This window comes from Haplochromis burtoni, unplaced genomic scaffold, assembly GCF_018398535.1.
Source record: "Haplochromis burtoni strain Fernald_Lab_line unplaced genomic scaffold, NCSU_Asbu1 Contig_2, whole genome shotgun sequence".
NCBI lineage: Eukaryota > Metazoa > Chordata > Actinopteri > Cichliformes > Cichlidae > Haplochromis > Haplochromis burtoni.
The window spans coordinates 3,107,890-3,127,531 of NW_024582363.1; the positions used below are offsets into that span (position 1 = coordinate 3,107,890).

General features: G+C 38.0%; 1 protein-coding gene across 5 annotated transcripts in view; it reads left to right on the top strand.

Moving 5' to 3' along the window:
* Window positions 1-19,642, top strand: part of LOC102304400 (leucine-rich repeat-containing protein 49) — a 31,690-nt gene that overhangs the window by 8,713 nt on the left and 3,335 nt on the right. For 4 of the 5 annotated variants that reach the window (XM_014333501.1, XM_005913008.2, XM_042218252.1 and 1 more), the window contains 8 exons: window positions 1,865-1,926; window positions 4,696-4,843; window positions 6,766-6,849; window positions 8,146-8,321; window positions 9,253-9,348; window positions 14,622-14,856; window positions 15,466-15,651; window positions 16,237-16,346. In XM_014333501.1, the coding sequence (XP_014188987.1) occupies window positions 1,865-1,926; window positions 4,696-4,843; window positions 6,766-6,849; window positions 8,146-8,321; window positions 9,253-9,348; window positions 14,622-14,856; window positions 15,466-15,651; window positions 16,237-16,346 (1,097 nt within the window). Of the gene's footprint in view, window positions 1-1,628; window positions 1,735-1,864; window positions 1,927-4,695; window positions 4,844-6,765; window positions 6,850-8,145; window positions 8,322-9,252; window positions 9,349-14,621; window positions 14,857-15,465; window positions 15,652-16,236; window positions 16,347-19,642 lie in introns of those variants that run through there. The other variant, XM_042218260.1, reaches the window with a different exon arrangement.

Here is a 19,642-nt window from a genome sequence, read left to right on the forward strand (position 1 = left end):
TCTATCTATCTATCTATCTATCTATCTATCTATCTATCTATCTATCTATCTATCTATCTATCTATCTATCTATCTATCTATCTATCTATCTCAGTTCTATTGAATTATCTCCTTTGAGCAATAGCTCTCGTATGTGTTGTTAGATGTTGCTGGCCCCATGATCGGAAAGTCAGGGGTTCAAATCCACTGAACGTCTACCCTGAGGTACCCCTATGCAAGGTGGATCCCACGGGGATCAATAAATGATTATTTATTACATATACCGCACAGGACCCACCTTATGTGCCAATTAGAAATTTGAGTTTACAACCCTGATTTAGTGTTTACTAACTCCTTGTCTCACCACTATTTCATGCACGTATTTCTAATTCAACATTTTTGGTTATCATGACGCAGAAGTCTAGATAAGGAGGCATAGTGTAAACTAATGTAAATTAATGTGTTAAACAAGCTAAAACATCTTGCTAAAATCTCGTGCAGAACTTAAAAATTATGTGTAGGTTGTTACTAGCTTAAAAAAGCCAAGTTGTAAATATTAAATGTTTCTTTTAACTGAGTTTTGATGTGTATAATTGTAGGGGAGGAACGGCACAGTGATGCAGTGGTTACCATTGTTAGCACTGTGTCTGTATGGATTTTCTCTCGGTACTCCAGCTTCCTACAGATGATCTTTGGCATTGGCCTTGTGAGTTTTGTGTTGGTCATGTGATGGACTGATGACCTATCTAAGGTTAACCCAGCCTATTGTCAGCAGGAAAAACCTCCTCCCCAGTTTTTTCTGTAGAAATCTTTCACAGTTATCAGTATCTCTAGCACTACTGCTGATGTTGCATAGCCTACTACTCTATCTGTAGTAAATATACTGTACTCAGCTTGTTGGTCTTATATGCAGTTGATAACGCAGTGTTGCATAACTGTGTTATATCTATATGCTTGTGTGGGAGGGAATTTTGTGGATTTCTAAATGACGAAACCTGGCTGCACTGTTCTTCTGCAGGGGTGCTAGCATGACCTGAACACCAGTCTAACCTCATAATAGAACAGAGCCTAGCAGGAAACTGAAGGAGGTTTGTGAGGCATTGGCTGCAGTGTGGGTGGATAGTGACGCAGCCCAGTCAGACTGCTCATGGGAGTGTCCTCTTTGCTTCCAGTATAGCCAACATTGTCCAGCGACACACATAAAGAAAGCCCAGACCTTGATACTAGAGAATGTGATTTACCCCATGCTGTCATCCAAACAGTTTACGTGATTATGACATTGCACTTGTCCCTGTGTGTCCAATTCAGCGTGCCAGCTGCCCAGCTGCTGCTTTTCCCCCACCCCCTCAGTAAATTGTGCATCGATTTTTGATGCTGAGCCTGCCTGATGGTAAAACTCTCCACATCCCTGTCAGTTTCCACTGAATTTTCTCCAGCTATTGCATGATGAGGTGCACTACCTTAGTAAGCTGCTCGTTTTATATCACTATGCTTTCCACTGAGCATTTCAAGTTAGCTTCCTGCAGCAGGGGATCTCTGCATTAGCGCAGCACATTCTCCACTCTCCCCTCCCCTCCCCCCTTTCCTCCTCATATTCTATCTATTCTCGCTCTTTTCCTCTCTCTCTCTCTCTCTCTCTCTGTTGCCCCTCCTCTCCATGTGCAGACAAGGCAGCATGCTGTATGTGTGTGTGTATGTGTGTGTGCATGCGCAGGGTGGATGGGGATGCTGCATGCTGGAGCTGAGAGCTGCAAGGTGACTGAGGGAATGGAGAGGGATACAGAGCCTTGACGACAGTGACGATGCAGTGCCCTCTTCCTGAGCACCTTCTCATCTTCACATCCCTCCATCTCTCTGTCTTCCCTCTCCCTCTTTCTCTTTATAGACTGAGGTGGACCGCCTGCCCTTATTGCAGCGCCTCTTTCTCAGCTGCAACAACATCACCAGGTAAGAGCTTGTACTGCTTAACTCCCTCCTCCCCGCAGGATAGAAATAGGGATGGTGGCCGGACAGTGCCACGTCCCCTCCCATGGCTTTGGGCAGAGAATACACACCCACAGCCAGACACACTCACAGATTTGCTGTAGTGGGCAATTTCTGCAACCTAGAAAATAACAAATCCTCGATGTGCTCTTTATTGTTAGTATTTAATCATCTGTTACCTAAGAAATGGGTGTGAGAATGTTTAAAGTTATTTGGGCAACAAAGAAGCAGGTTGTGAGAAGATAATTATTGATGACAGATTTGGAGGTTGGATGAATTAATGGAAAATGTACCTAGGTAAGGGCATGTAGGATGAATGAGAGGTATGATTTTTTTTTGTCTTAGTGCTAACTGTCAGATAGCTTTACACACTTTTTTCCAGTATCTGTCCTCCTTTCTTTTCTTTTCTTCTTCATTTCTGAGCCCAGCAATAAAAACCTCATAGAATAAACTTAACACAGCATCATCTTGGCACTAAATGAGGCCATTTGCTTTATTTTTGCCTAGTGGAGGATAATTTCTGTGGGATCATTGGCTCCCTTGACCATAGTCACCTTGTGCTCTGATAGATCTGAGCTGACAGTCCAAACCAGCTTTGCTGTTGTTGTGTCTCCATGCTTCACACATTGTGAGAATCATGACATAGTCGCAAGGAATAAAATCCTATATTCTTAAACTTCTGATTTTACAGTGACATCTAGTTCCAGATATAATATGTGAATAAAAATATAAGTAAATTTTGATTGTGCGAAACATATATGTATCATTTATCCTGCTCCATGATAGGGTATTTTAATGTATCGTCTTTAATGTACTCATGTAGTGGCAGTATAGAAGGCTGGTTAGCGTGTGTGCACCTTTTTGAACTCTTTAGTGCTGATAGGAGAACAGCTGTGCTCTGTTGCTAGGTAAAGAGACAGAGCACACTCATCACCTTGATGGAGTCAGTTTACCCAGTTCAGGATCTTGGATCAAACATCTCTCATGAAATAATATTAAGACTGAAATATTCATTTGAGCTTACATTGATATTGATTTTTAAAACAAAACAAAACAAAACAAAACAAACAAGACACCCTATGAAAATAGGATCAAAGCAGAACTAATAATTACCAATAAGTCACTGAAGAATATGTGCAGGGTAGTGCTAGTATAGATAAAGCCTGAAGCTACAGTTTTCATTCACACCGCACTCTGTACTCACATCTTAAAAATAGTTTTGATATTCATTTTTTATTGGACCATTAGTAGCAATCAGAAACTGGTGGATGGTGCAAGAATTAGAAGTTCTGTTTTTGTAAAGGTTCTGGTCTTCATCATTAATGTTATTATTATTCCTTATTATGAATACACCAATTAGGCAGAATGTGTTAGATGCACTCAAGCATCTCTTTATTATGTTTATTATTTTATGTCTCTTTTATATTTTTATGGTAGGAATTAATATTCCGTAACAGAAAGGGTCTAAGCTACTGCAAGTGTTTGAGATTGGAAGACCCCTGGTATCTCCAGCATGGTGTTTAGCATTTAGTTAAACCTCTGGCTAGGAACAGGCACAGTGTACTAGGACTTTGAGTGGTTCCAGGCAAATGATTCATCAAGGTTATTATCATAAATTAGCAACGATAGAATATCCCCTGCTGTGCATGGCGTGACTTTGCTTTTTCATGTTTCCTTTTGCCATAGGGTGATATCAACAGTGTAGCAGATTTGTCTCTCTTCATTGCCCCCTGAGTAATGTCAGGCTGCCAGAGTGCCTGCTGAATTACCAGCTTAACATGGCATGTGTTAGCCCGGCTCCATTCTGTCAATACGAAGCAAGACAAAATGTGTCAGGAATAAAACGAAGATAGTGAGATTGTCTGGTGGATGATTCGGGTTCTGCAAAATGTATTTTTATATACATATTTTTAATATCATTTACTCAAAGTCTCATTTAAAATTGTCCAATTTTTTTCAAAAGTGACCTGAGGGCAGGGGACATTGTATAAAACACATGCACAGTTGTCATACAAATTCAAATTACATGCAATAAGGTAAAAATAGATCAAATTTCAAATAAATTACAGTAGAGCTTTGAGAGCAGTCCATTGACCAAGAGTACCCAAATTCCCAGCTGTACAATTTCAGGTCCATCTGTAGCTTATATTTGAAAGCTTTTTTGCCTAATGTTGTTCTGACTCTGGGGAAAAATCCTGGTGAAATTTTGTGAGAGCTAAAGCCATAATAATTTAATTTTTTACACATGCATTTAAAAAAGCGAGGGAACCAGAGAGGGAACCAAAAAATTAGAGACTGATGTATAAAAGCATATAAACATACAGAGACAGCCACTTTTTAGCAGCATATTCCACACTGAACAGTGGCCTATCTGATTTCGACAACCAGTAACAGAGAACATAAAACATAGGGTAAGGATTGTCTAACTCCTTAGCTCCTTAGCTCCTAGATCAGTAGTAGTAGATTGCAATGTTTTCTGTAATGTGTAATACAACAAATTATAATTGATAAGAGTTCTTTGCTATATGAGAATCAAACTTGGATATGACTAACTTACGTTGAGTTAAATGGCACTCAGGCAGAGTGCAGGAATTCAAGTGTCTGCATGACTTCCCAGTATTTGCTACTGACCGTAAAGCATTTAGCATAGCCAGTCTTTGTACTGGAAAAGTACCCCCCCCCCCCCCACTGAAATTCACGAGTGTGTTTAAAACATTCATCCTTTGTTTCTAGTTTTGACCAGCTAGCCTGCCTTGGAGAGTCGTGCTCCCTTTCTGAGCTCACGCTGGATGGGAATCCTGTAGCCCTGGAGACATGGTACAAGCAGGCCGTCCTGCGCTGTGTGCTTCATCTCAGACAGCTGGACATGAAGCGCATCACAGTAAGACTGATGTGTTCGACTGTGTGTGTTTAAAAGTGATAAACAGGACATCAGCCACCAGTTAACCAGTTCAGCTGTGACTGTTAAGATATTTTGTTGTCCTTTCAGATATTTTTATTTTCTTCTTACAACAAATTGCACAGCTACAATCAGAGAACACTGTGTTACACTGTTTGTTTTGCTATATTTTGCTTATTAAAAATAGGGAAGAAATATTCACAAATACTTTTAGAAGCAAAGAGCTGCCTTAACGCGATTAAACCTTCACAGCTTATGACTTTGCTGTGGTTGATATTTAATAAACCTATGCCATATTCTCATTACACTTGCATGTTAAGCTAATGGTCCAAACTTTTTGTCCCTCTGATGTTCCTGAAGGCAGCGTACATGTTGATTCTTGAGAGCGACTCATTCTTGAAATAAACGTTTTTATGATTTCACACTTCAAATTTATTTTGAACCCACATAGTTTCCCATTCACTGTCACTCTGTATCACCAAGTTGTATGAACAACTTTACAGTGCTATATTCTGGAGTCTGACTGTGGTACAGCATTCATTATGTTCTGTTTTATGCTAAAAGCAAAGTGGTTCAGTGACTAAGTTATTACTCTAAGTTACACGTTTACATATATTTTACACACAGTGTATGTAGCAAAACAGTGATTATTCTCAGAAAACATGAAATCATTTTTGTCGTACAGTTTGCCAGAAATGTGCTATCATGAAATGTCAGCGTGCTTTTAGAAGCTGTCAGGCAGAGAGCACCCAGGTCTGAGCTTGCACTTTAAAGGAATCTGTAAGTACCACACACCTTGCCCTCAAAACATAGTGCTGATATGAAGTAAAACCAAACCCCCAAAAAACAAAACATGTAACTCAGATTTCAAAATGTTTTTACTTGAATCATAAGAGGTTTCAGGGTTAGCAAATTTCAGGATTATTGTGGTCCAATAAAAGCACCTCCACCACATTTCAGCTGCCAATTCCTGATACAAATCAGTTACATTTTCAGAGTTTACTTTAGGGAGACACACAGCATTGACTTAATGACAGAAATGTTTGTCTAGCATTGGGGTTTCTATTTCTTTAAGCATATTATAACTGATTTGGAATATATGTCTCCAGGGAACCATACTACCTCTATGCTGTGAAAGCCCATGCCTGGGTGACTGGTGGGTAGACTGTTCTTTATGAATCAAAAACGGAAAATGAGAATAAAATTCAGATAACACACATCCGCTAGACTAGAGCATTAATAGTCAACTATTATGTTTCAGAAAAATACCTGAATATGTTTAACATTCAAATTTTAACTGGGAACGTTATTGAAAATCTTAACAGCCTCATAACCGAGAGCTATTGTCCAAACATTCATTGTTTTGGCAAGTGCACAAACAAAGAATGTATTGACACTGAACAATAGCATCCTTTGCAGTCAAGAAGTTATTCATCAGGTTAAAACAGCTTTTTCATTTTGATATTATATGTTGTTTTTATTATAAAATTAATTTTAAGGATTGTTATATGAGTTTGGATTCTTAACTGTCTCTACCAGCTGACAGCATTTTGCCTGTCTTTATCAGACTTGAGCATCATTTTGCGTCATTACTAGCTCGCCATAGACAGCTGAATATCCCCCTGCTCTTTGCTGGCACACTCAGACTGTGTTGGCTGCATTGCATTCTGGGAGTTTTGGCTTTCCCCAACAGCTGGGCTCAGTTTATCTGAGACTGAAAATCAGACAGATAATCCCGTGATGCAGCCGGTTTATGTGAGACTATCTACCAGCCTCCATAATGGTCCATTTCTAGTGTAGAGAACAGTTGTCCTGACAGAGTCTTTTGTGGTTCCCCTCTCTCTTGAATAATTCAGAACTCTTGAATGGAGCGACACTCTGATTGCACCGGCTTTCTTTTTCAGGACGAGGATCGGCGCATGGCAGGTGTACAGGCTCGAAAAGAGGAGGAAAAGAAGAAGGAGAGTCACAAGCAGACCATTCATAAGGTACCAGTTTGACAAGATTCACTCTTGCTGTCTTTAGCTGGCAGGATGCAAATGCACGTTGTAGACGACAGCAACACAACAGTCTGTTAAGAAGTGAATAAACTCATAATTACCCTTTATATACTTAGTATGTAGAAGGACAATAATAAGCAGTAAGGTTTTAACATTCTTAAAATGCCACATATAGGTGATGATATCTGATTTGTAGTTTATTCATCTTTTGAATTACTCATAATTATGAGATTCAGGTTCAGGCTTAAATGTGCAGTTAAAGAAAAAAAGCAGCTCATCAGACATCAGTCTGCCCTTCAAAACATATTTAATGAGAAGGCTCTAAAATATTTAGGTCATGATAAGGATTTTTATTTATGAGTTTATTTTTTTCTTTTGACATATGTCTCTTGGGACTGATGAAGCTCATTAATAGTGTACACATTTTGGATGCTTCATAGATGTGAATTTCTTTTAATGCATTCTCTTTTCTTCTGTATGATACAAAAACCCTTTTAGATGGAATCTGGAGTATTGTACAGAGTTCACAGGGGTACTGTATTTGTAAAGGAGTCTATAAATGACACTTTATAGCTTTAAATGATCTAAGATGTTCTGCTTTGCACATGCATCTGTTTTGCGGTAAATATGTTTGTGTGTGTGTGCCAAAGCTCCTGCTGCTTTAACTGTTAGATGGACCCTATGCCGAAACTCGTTGTCTCTCAGTTACCTAACTCTCTTTAATCCCTGGTGTTGAGAAAATTTTATAGTGAATGCCACAGCCAAGGGTTCACAAAGGCCAAGGACTTACCATGAACTGATACTCATCCCTGCTTCAAGGAGTGGCACATTCCTTAGCTGAGTATATTGCAACTCCAGCTGTCCAAGTAAGAGTAATTGAAATAGAACAGAGAGGCAGAAATCTTCTCTCTTGCAGGGTGGGATGTCACATTTTTCTGGTGTAAAAGGCAAACACTGTTAAATCATAATGCTGTAGTGTGACAAAAGAAGCAAATGAATTGGACTAAGAAATCACTATATAATTTCAAATCTAATATAAATTGAGTTCTATATCTGCTTTAGTAAAATGTCTTACTTTATTGTACTTTATTGTATATGCTTTCTTTAACAATGTATCCCAGTAAAATATATATATGAGGAAGGCAAGAAGGATATGATTTTCTGTGACCTGATGAAAACACACAGAGGTTCTATTAGCATGCTAGCTCTGTCCTGCTCAGGAGATTTGACACTTGAAACCTTCTTTGTTCTGTGTATGTTTGTGTGTGTGTTCTGTTCATCAAGGAGAAGCGGCGTCTAGCAATCCGTAATGCTGCACAGCAGTGGGAGGGTGTCAGGGCCTGCCTGGAGCTCCCATCCACAAATGGCGCTAAAGAAGAAGTCAGTCCAGAGAACAGCCCGGCTCACAGCCCCGCCCAGACCAATGGCCTTACACAGGAACCTTCCCCTGATGAACCGAGGTAAACACAGCATGTACAGAAAATTAAGATGGATTTTAGAAGTAAAAATTAGACAGTGACTGGTTAAGATACTGACGTTATGAGCAAACTATGTTATACTACATATTCCTGGTCTAGTTAGAATTGTGGTTTCAGTCATGGTTTATTTTTGACTGTTTTTACTACCTTTTTAGCTTTTCACAATGGAGATTGGTTTCCAGTTGATCGATCTACCAACTTGGTTTTGAATGAAGTAACTCATGGATACATACAGTGTTGCCTTTAGCCAACTTTTTAATTTTCCTTTTGAGCCAGAATTTTGGCACAGCGATTCATGCCTCCCTCAGGAATAATTGTAATTACTTTGGTAATTACATCATTACCAAAGTAATTATGCTCATAATTCATCTACCACCGTAACTGAGTCAAAAAATGTATTTTCATTTAACTAGTTCTATGGTTGATAAACAAGTACATGCAAAACTAAAAACATTTCCATCATTCATGAGTTATTTAAGAAAAAATTAAATATGGCAGTTCTTCCTGACTGTACACAAAACAAATCAATGAAAAACAATTCAATGAAGTTGAGCAGAGCAGTTAATACTTAAATTAGTGATCATGAATGAAAAATGTAGTCTTTTTGGTAACTGATAGAAGTAAATTAGCATCGTGTGTGTAGGTGGGAGGAGAGAAAAGTGAAAAATGCAACAGTGAGGGAACTGTATACATTGCTGTGTAAACTTTTGTGTTGCATATAATTGTCACAGTTCATCCTGTGTGCAGATATTTTTAAGTAGAAAGATGAGACAATATAACAATGATTGTTTTTGTGATTCTGGCTTATTATCACTATTACTTATCTTTTATTACTTATTATTTTTTATCTTATAGGATTTTAGAAAGAATAGTTTTTGTCCGTTGTTGAAAATTTTTGTTTATTTTTCATCAGGCGGGTAAGCCCAGGTTCAGGACCAGAGCGGCCATCTGGGGGAACAGAAATCAGACTCCAGACCAACAGCCGTCCAAACAGCCCACGAGACCCCAAGTAAGACAGAAATGCCACAATGATATATTTTACTTAAATATTTAAAGTGATCACAGGCACTGAAAAAAATCTCACATAATTTGACTCCTGCCCCCTTGAAACATCTATTAACAAAGTACTGTTTGTCACATTTAAATGCAGTGTTTTAGCAGCTGCTGTACCATTTTAACTTATTAACAGATGGCAGAATGGCCTAGACAGAACATGTAGGGATCATTCTGGTAATATATTCAGATACTGCAACAGCTGGTGTGTGAAACATACCTTAAAATATTATTTTACAGCACAGTTACCCCTTTATTTACTTCAGGCGTGTTGCCTTTGGTTACTCCTCAGCTCTCTGAACTCTGGTAAGATGAGCAGATGCACATGTAGATGTCTGAAAACAGTTCTTTTCTTTCAAATATTTACAACATGACATTGCAAAAAGTTTAAATCAGTAGTGTGGACTCAGTATAATGTGGAAGTAATGCCCTCATATTCTTTCCTATCAAGACTGATACAAGTCTGGATGAATTATAAGTGGGAGGGTTGAGATGAATGTGTGCGCTGTGTTAAGGGCTATTATTACATGTTTCAAAGAGGGCCCTTTCTTCCTGCACCAGGATATGAAAATGGCCCTAAAGCAAAATCTTCAGTGCCAGTGGTTTTCTTTTACTGGTCTATTATAACTTTACTAACGTGGCTTAACAGGTCATAGTGATGCGAAGTCTGCCATAGTCTTATCAGCTAAGACTTGAATTACTTTGACTTGTACTGTGTGACAAAATACAAAGGGAATTTACAAACCATGGCACCACTACTAACACGAAAGAGAAGCAACATGTATGAAAGGGTCAAGGGGTAAAAAATCAAAATGCTTGGAAATATGAGAATTAGGAAATTTAAAACTTGTTTTGTTCACCACTGGGTGGGTGTACAGAATGTTGTAATGCCTACACAGTGTGGTCCTGATTACCTCGAAGAGCTGTTGAAGTACTACACCCTGAAGAAAATTACAACATCCTCCCCCATAGAGTGCATGGATACATAATGTCATCTCTGGTTCTTTCTTTAAATACAGAGATAAATCACCCCTTTCCAATGAAAGGAACGAATGAAACAAATGTTGATGCCACTTTTAGCTTGATAGTATCATCGTGCTCCTAAAATTTATGGGACAATAGTTTGTATCATTGCCAAATTATGGCTGTTATGTAGGCTTGATTGTATTCATTTTTGTGAAATCTTAGATTTAATTAACCTCATTACCCCTGACAGATGCAATAAGGGTTGCATGGCAATAGAAGAGTTATTACCCAGAAATTCAGCAATTGAGTTGGGAAGAGATGGAAGGGGCTTTGTAGTGTTTATACATTGATGAAATTGAGAGATCCTGAACAGGTGTTTGTTTTTTTGAGGCACATAAATCAGTTAGATACCGGAACAATGGTGAGAAAAAGATTTAGTGGGCTATATGAGTGAAGGAAGAACTTAAGACGTTTTAAACCAGTGCAAGCTGTAGGAATACTTTACAGAAACAGGACTGTTCTGTGCAACACTAAGTACCCAGTAAGCCTGCATCTTAATAAATTGCATTCACTTTTTACAAGATGGAAATGATGGAGTGGCGTGTTAAAATAACAGCTCGGTTCAAAGTTTCATATGTGTCACTACCTCACAATATTTAGGCATTTGTACAAGCTGTTTCTGTGGTGGGATTCAGTTGTTAAGAGATGACAGATGTCCCTTTTAAAACCTCTTTTGGATTATGTTAAATAGCGCTAATTAAATGAAATGTTGTTCCCTATAATTCATTGAGCGAGCAGGAGCCGTATAATTGTGATAGATTCTTCACTCCGTCTTCCCCGCCTTGCTCTCTTCTTCTCTCAGCATGTGTACATGGGTTCATGTCATAAGGGGATTCAGGGCCACCTGGAGCCTTCAGCTGTGCTGAACAGTATGTGACAGTGCAGATTGTGTTGATGGCATGCTGCCAGGTGTTTAGAAGTTACTCTCATTCTTGATGTGACTTATCTAGATACTACACTCCATCTCCTGCACTGTTCTTCAACTCCTTCTGATTTATAGCCTTTGGCATTCTTGCATCTTGGAGGCGTGGCATGTTCCTTAAATATATTAAACTGCCTTTCAGAGTCTGGCGTCTCCCCGTCTAGTTCCATGTTTTTGTCCATGTGTGCACTTGAAACACGACCCACTTGAATTTTACGGTTTTAAAACTTCTTTGCTACTACTTTATCTAACATATATGCTTGCAGTCAGTGAGATTTTGATTTAGAGATCTTGTCATCTGAAATAGTCATCTATCAATGTCCACACATGTTTTTAAAATAAAAATGTAAAAAAATGGATGCACTCCTTCTACTGCACTTGTTGCAAGAATTATTTGAACCCTTTGTACATGTTGGCATCCATGTTTGTAAGGTTGGTATATGTACTAATATAAAAAGCATAATTCTGACCTTTTGTACTGTTTTTGTACTGTTTTTATACAGTTGTGGAAAAAAAACAATACAAAAAAACATTTGCACAGCAGTCTGTGCAGTCTTGTACAAAACTAAGAACATTCTTAGGAACTAGGAGGATAAGTTGCAAGAAGATACTACTAATCAAGTGCATCTAATTAACTGATCATCAGCATGTGTGACCACCTTTATAAGTGTAGAGTTTGTGGCAGATTTCTGGTTTGGAGCATTCAAGTGCATGTTAACGGAATTCCACAGTTTTCCTAGTAGTGGCCTTCCTAGCAAGTATGAATGTTAAATGTTAAAGTTCATGACAGTACAATTATAAAAAGACTGAAAAATTGTGGCTTGTTTGAAAAGGTTACCAAGCAAAAATCTATTTTCTCTGAAAAGAACATAGCAGCCATAAGAATTCTGGAACAGTGTCTTTTTGACAAACATGAACAAAGTGGCGTTGTTTTGCCATACCGCACAACACCACATTTGGCAAAAAGTAAACACAATATTAGTACATTCACAGACCAGCTGTTATTCATAGTTGTGCAGATTTGTGTTCCTTTTACAGCTGCAAAACATGGGTACCATGTAGCCACTGAGTCAACTATGAACTCCTCTGTATGCCAGTGTATTTTATGTGAGGCCATGTCACTGGACAGTATAAGACAGCAATCTCAAACACAGCATCAAATGTACAACAGAATGGCTGAAAAGGAAACAATCAAGGTATTTGAATGGCCAAGTCAATGTCCAGGCTTGAAGGTTGTTCTGCAAGCTATTACATGATGGGGTGTTCCTAGTTTTTCACATGACTGAATACGATGTAATCACTGTACTTAAGAAAATGCTTTTTAAACTTTCAGGGTTTTTCTTTTGAGTGTAAGTTCAATTTTTGGCCACTGGGGAAAAAATGACAGAAAGGCTGACTGTTACACATATCAGTTTCTTTAATACATCTGTGGAATCCCCCACACCATGACCGTCCCTTGACATTTGACTAACAAGCCACAGAGTGAGTGGTGGATCACATTTGCTATGTTGGAGTAATATGTCTAGGTAAAAACATAATGATTGAGGGGGACACTCCTCATCAGTGAGTGGTGCATTGTGAGAGGTTCAGGTTGTATTACATGATTAATTTAGTTCAGCCTGGAACAGTATAGCTTGAAAATGTTACTTCCAACTGCAAGAATTTATATATATATATATATATATATATATAATATTTTTTTTTTCCGGCCTGAAATGACACAGTGCCTGATTTGTTGTGATTACTGGAAAGCATAATTTGAAGCAAGTGAGCTTATTTTTAACACTAATTAAACTGTGTTTAACTCACAGAAGTCTTATGTAGACTACTGTATTTATTTACGACTGTACATTAACACAAAAATAAATCCATCACCAAGATCAATCCATCACCTGATGAGAAGCACATTGTCAGTCAGTTGTGTCACTTATTCCCCTAGCAGGCTGAACATGTTATATTGATAACTATAAGGTTTCACTATGACACTCTGATAATCTTATATAATCATTCTCACTGTCTTCACTTTTTAATATAATTAGTGGAACATGTAGTAGTTCTGTCTCATTTTTTTCATCTTATTTGTGTGGCTACACAGTTAATTAATCAGCATATGAATTCTGTAAGTATGAAATTTGTAGACAACACATGGACTTTATGATTTTAATTTCTTCCAATTTGCTTACTGTTTATTAGTTTTAACAGCTTTTAGACCAGTGGTTAATAGATTGAGACAACAAACTGCAGATTCACAAAAAAATAAAATACTAATACCAATATTTCTGTCCAAAGAGTAAACACGTTACAGATTTTGAAAGTATGAAATTACACACTAATACACACAAAAATGTGCAAACCTGTTTTTGTTTGCATTTCCTTTACTTCGTCAAGCTTGTCAATCTAGTTGAGACACAACACTTCCTGTAGCAAACTGCTCATTTTAAAAAGGCATGTTACTGATTTAGTTCAATTATTCATTGACAGTACTTGTTTGGTTTTTAAAAATCTATGGCAATCTTTTTTCAACCTAGGAGAGGAAACTGCACCTACTCGGAACTATAGAAAAAGCTTTTGTTTGAGGGCCACTCTCCAAAAATGGTGACTTTTTAAACAAGCCGTATATATGAGACAGCCTCATTATGGGAAACTAAATATACTCTTTTTGTTTACATTATATTTTGTGCCCCTGACTATCTATTTAACCTATCTAAGGTCACAACTCAAACTCACACTTTCTAAAGTTTGGTCTCTGTGTAATCTTGGATTAGGCTTCAGTAATCAAGGGATTAATCTTAAAAGTACTTTGGCTTTCTGTTGCATTTTGTCAAGAGGATATGAAACATGAATAGGGGTGATTTGTCTATTGGCGGCCTGAAGTCAGGATGATCACTGTTGAAGGGCGGAGCCAGTAGCCATCTGATGCCCTGCTATGCTGAAAAGTCCCTTGAGTGTCAGCAGACCCAGACGGAGATTATGTCTCCTTGAGACTTGCCAAGATTCTCTACTCTCACGACTCTCTTATCAGAGAAGGGCACTTCAACTGTTGTCTAGGAGTATAGAAAGTAATTGGGCAGCACAAACAGGACATTGACTAGACCAGTGAGTGTTCTCTTGTGTTCCACTTCTCTTAGCAACAATGCCTGAATTTTCAAGCAAATGTAGCATACACTTTTTTCATGAAGACATTCTTCAAGTTTAAAAAAAACAACAACACAATTTGCGCATTTAGTATCAGAAAATTAACTTAAGGAGTGTTTTCGTGTGTGTTTGTATGTAATTTGCAGGCTTGTGGAGGCAGGGAGTGGCAGTGTTCAAAGCTTGTCCTTGTCTGACAGTCACCTGGCAGAGCTGGATGGAGACACCCTGCGTTTATTTGGACTTGGAGCCCTGGAGGCCCTGGAGAGGGGCTGGGGTGTTCAGACTGCTGGTGCTGTCACTGTAATAACCTTCCGCTACATCAACTTTGATGCCATAGTACCAACACTGCCACGAATAAGAGTCAAGTTCCCAAATCTGTCGGTGAGGCCATGCTATATTATTAGCTGTGCAGCTGTGATGACTTAATTAATTCATTAATCAGGAAGGAATATGGAAGGAAGGAAGGAAGGAAGGAAGGAAGGAAGGAAGGAAGGAAGGAAGGAAGGAAGGAAGGAAGGAAGGAAGGAAGGAAGGAATGAAGGAAGGAATACGCTCAGTGCATTTTTTATTTACCTTACTCACCAAAGTTCCATGACATGACACCAAAAGACGGTCTTGGCTAGTGGCTATTTGCCAGATCATAGTACATAGTTATTGTCCCTGAACCTTTAGTTAATTTCTCTTATTACGTAATGTATCTTGTAGAGCGCCACATTAACCCAATATACAATAGACAAATAAATTTAATAGTCAGTGGTAGGGCTCATAATTTATACTTATAGCTGCCTCACAGGTATATTATTGAGGCAGTGTAAATCAAGGCAGTATAAAAAAAATCACATCATTTAATATTTTAATATATTGTATATATCTTTTAAACCCTTTTTGCCAAAGGCCAATCTTTTAAGTCCTAGTTGAATTTAGTGAGTTATTGATATAAACAACTACTTATTGCTTTAACACGTACCAACTTTTGTTTCTTTTCGGTAGCATATGATATTCCTGGAAACAAACATCAGCCGTCTGCCGCAGCTGGCAGCCCTGGCTCAGGTGAGGCGCCTAGACCAGCTGACCATACACCCAGACGGCAACCCAGTGGTCAGTTTGACTCTTTGGCGCTCCTTTGTCATCTATCGTCTTCACCACTTCAACCTGCAGAGGATAAATGGCCAGGAGGTGAGGATTAGCTTGGTCTGTTAACACATTCCTGGTGCTTATAGATAGTGAGATATTTTGGCAAAAGCCCCCTGACAACATGGTCCATGGAATCCCTCGGACACATGCATCCCTCCACCATGATAAGGTGGCGATTCACAGAGGGGCAATTAATTAATTAAAACATGTCAAACCATTAATTTACTGTTGCCAGCCCTAAATGAATTCAATTCAATTCAATTCAATTTTATTTATATAGCGCCAAATCACAACAAAAGTCGCCTCAAGGTGCTTCATAGATACAATTATAAATTATAGGTCTGTGTCTCCTGGAATGCTGTACCTGAGGATATTGCCTCTACATTAGATCCCATTTTAGACTTGATTTGATAAATGACCTTTATCAAAGGTCTTGTCTCTGTGTTAGCTGCCACTTTCATGTCTTATCCTATCTTGCATCTGTTAAATGGTATCAAACCTTTTTGCTAGGCCGAAGCCATGAATAAAGTTGTAAATCTTCATTTCGTATTGGGAAATACATGAAAAAGCTTGTCACTGAAATATATTGTGCTGTGTGTATGTATGTGCTTTGTGTATTCACCTTAGGTGACCATGAACGACGTTATCGCTGCAGAACGTGTATTTGGAACACTGGGCCATATAGCAGCCACCGAAACTCCACGTTGCCGGCTCCTTCTGCTACTTGAGGAGTCCAGGTGAGAACTTGATTCCAGATGTTTAACCATAACATAGCATTAACTACAGATTAATGGCAGGTGTGTGCTGTGTCTTGGACCATGTAGATTGTTTGTTTAAGTATGTCAAAAATGTGTGGATCCTTAAATGTGTGTCAGATGTAGGCTTCTGTACATGTGTGTACATGCCTGTGCATAGCGTTTTGTGGGTATATGAGTGTGAGTAACAGTGAGACAGAGCCTGGCACTGAGGAGCCAGGGGAATTAGACTATGTGTCTCAGGATAAGGGTGGGTACTTGGCATTTAGACACAAACATTCCTTTCTCTCCCCAGCCAAAAAACTCTTGAGGTCTGTCTCTCAGGGTCAATTAAAAAACATCCTAACAAGGAAAAGAAATCTGCTTGTCACGCACAAGACTACTTTGGCCAGATTTCTTGTAAAGACATTTTTTGAACTCAGTGATATCTACCTGGATAATAAATAAATTAAGGATTATATACTTCCCAGATAATTGAATACCTCTTGCCTGTAACAGGTTTTACCCCATGTTGGCATCAGAACTGCCTTAATTTTTGATTGCACAGATCACAAAGGAAACATTCCTCATAGATTTTAGTTATATTGACAGGAAACATTTATTGAAAAAGATTGAAAAAAAAAAGATTGAAAAAGATTGAAAATCTCTACTGGATCTGGTTCTACTGGATTGAGATCTGGTGACTGTGTAAGTTATTTGAGTACAGTGAGCTCATTGTCATCTTCAAGAAACCAGTTTTACACGATTTGAGCTTTGTGACATTATCCTGCTGGAAACAGCCATCAGGAGATGGGCACACTAATGCACGTTGAATAAAATGTAAACAAATTTATTTTAAACAACTTAGAACTCAATTTCAACTGCCTTTGTATCCTTTGTATCTCACCTCTGCTTCATGGAGTCTGTTATGAATATATAACACACAACAGCCCAAGGCCAAAGATTAATTTCATATCAGTGCAGAAATCTTACTCACTGTTATCCGCATGCAGGATCTTGAATAATTTGTATCCATCTGACTCACTTATTTTAAAAAAATCTGAAAACTGCTGTAGATTGTTTCTCACATAAAATGTGGTTTTAGTTTCCCAGCATGAATAATAATAAAAAAGAAATTACTGGAAACAGCGATTATGAGTGAGCAAACAGTATTAAAAGATGGTAAATTAATGCTGAGCTCTTGTTATGCCTATTTTGTTTAGAAGAGTTACCTTAAACACTAGTGAGGAATTAAGTTCCTGCATGGTCAGTAAGTTTAGGCATTCTGCGCATTTCAGGATTTGTCCCCACTGGGATTCTGTCACTGCAGCGTCTCCTCGATGCAGAGTTATGGATGGCTGCATAACTCTGCATCAGTGCCTTTATCAGTAAGATGTTTTGATGGGTTTCTTTGCAAAATGATTTTAAAAGTTATGGACTGATTTGACCTGCAAGATATGGCAAAAAAATCAGGTGCATCACATTTTGCAAAAAATAAATAGCTAATAGAAATACTAAAAATTATTGTACATAATTTTTTATGTAGTCAGATATGCCTCTGGATCCAGGGACTCAATTCATGCAGCATTTGTAGCCGTGGCAAAGGTATGCATTCAGACTGCGTTTATCTGTGCGCCACAGGCGTTCTAGTAAAAAACCCCAAAAAACCCACATCATCCTACACTATGGAATTTATGATCTCATTATAATAAACACTTTCAGTTTATCACACTTTGTTTTGCATCATAAGGAGCTGACACTGGAAACACATGTGATGCTGTTTATATTGCATATATTAGCTATCTGATTTTTCTGTGCACACGAGCTCCTCTAAAATTCGGCATTGAGTCAGTCTATAGTCATCGCTTACTTATCTAATCATTTAATTGCCTTAATTTCATACAAAATCTGTGCTTCTTGTCTTTCCTGTAATAGATGTGAATAGTCCTTTAATGGACCAGAACAGAGATTGCTATCACCAATCAATAATATATATTTTTTTCATTTATAAAATCATTTATAAAATGCTAATGTCCTCTCTCTGTCCCTTGCTTCTCCTTCTCATATAGCATGTGTTATACCTGCATTAAGCATATTTCATACTTCCTCTCAGTATAAAGTTACATGTGCAAGATTCAGTAGTGTGTATTCTCTGCTTTCAACAACTGTTCATTTTCACTCATTTGTAGTGTGTGACAGTTGTATTTGTGTTTGTATGCGTTTATAATGGTTGTAATATCCTCGTGGCCATTTCTTGAAAAAGAGAGTTATAATGTCATTTATCTGGATAAGTAATAAAGATAATAGAATATCGTAATAAAGTATAGAGTATAATAATATAAAGTATAAAATATAGTAATAAAGAACTGATGCACTGTGAACAAGCTGAGAGAGAGAATGGCCCATTTATTGATCTATCTACCTTTAATCAGTTAGGTTAAGTTAAGTTACCTCCCCCACCCACACCTGTCAGGGTTCTTTAACTTCAGTCTGAGTGGTGAAGACATCAAAGGGAAACTAATGCTGTAACTGGGCATGCTTGCTATATTGCTTAAGGTCTCTGATGGACAAAATACAATTAAATTCCTCAGCATTAAACAGATGCCATCTGCATTGTGTTTGTAAAATTCAGGCTGAAACTGTGGGATCATATATCAAACCCAAGGTGTTGTTTCAAGTTTTTTTTTTAATTTTTAAAATTTTTTTATCAGATCTAACTTCCACGCATCTGTATTATTGTGTTAGTCATTATAATGTGTGAATGACACACACTGATGTGTTTTGGCATACACATGCATTCACACACTCTACAAACTGTCTTATCTTAAAAGGAATGTTTGCCTCCAGCTTCCTCTGAAAAGACAGTTTCAGCATCCTGGCACTGACCTGTGGTACATGTTGGTGCAGTAGTGTATCACATGACATTTACTTTTGATAGACAGCAACATTTGATGTAGTTTATGTTAGAGCGCTGTACTGCTTTAATAAGTGTATTGTACCTCTCTGTGTTAAAGACATTAAAATATTTATGGAAATAGTTCAAAAAGACTATTAACATTTTACATATTGTTTGCCTGTTTGCTTGGATTTAATCCATTATGGTGTTTTTTTGTTCAAAGTATCTGAGTGTTACTGACCTTTCTGAACTGTCAGTGTTTGTTTAAATGCTGTCATTTCTGACGACTTCTTAAGTGAGCCCTTTCCCTTATTTCTCAAGAAACTGTTTTCACAGTATTAAGTTGAGATAGTGCCATTTGATGGATACAAAAACATGCCTTTATTATAGTGGTGCCACTCAC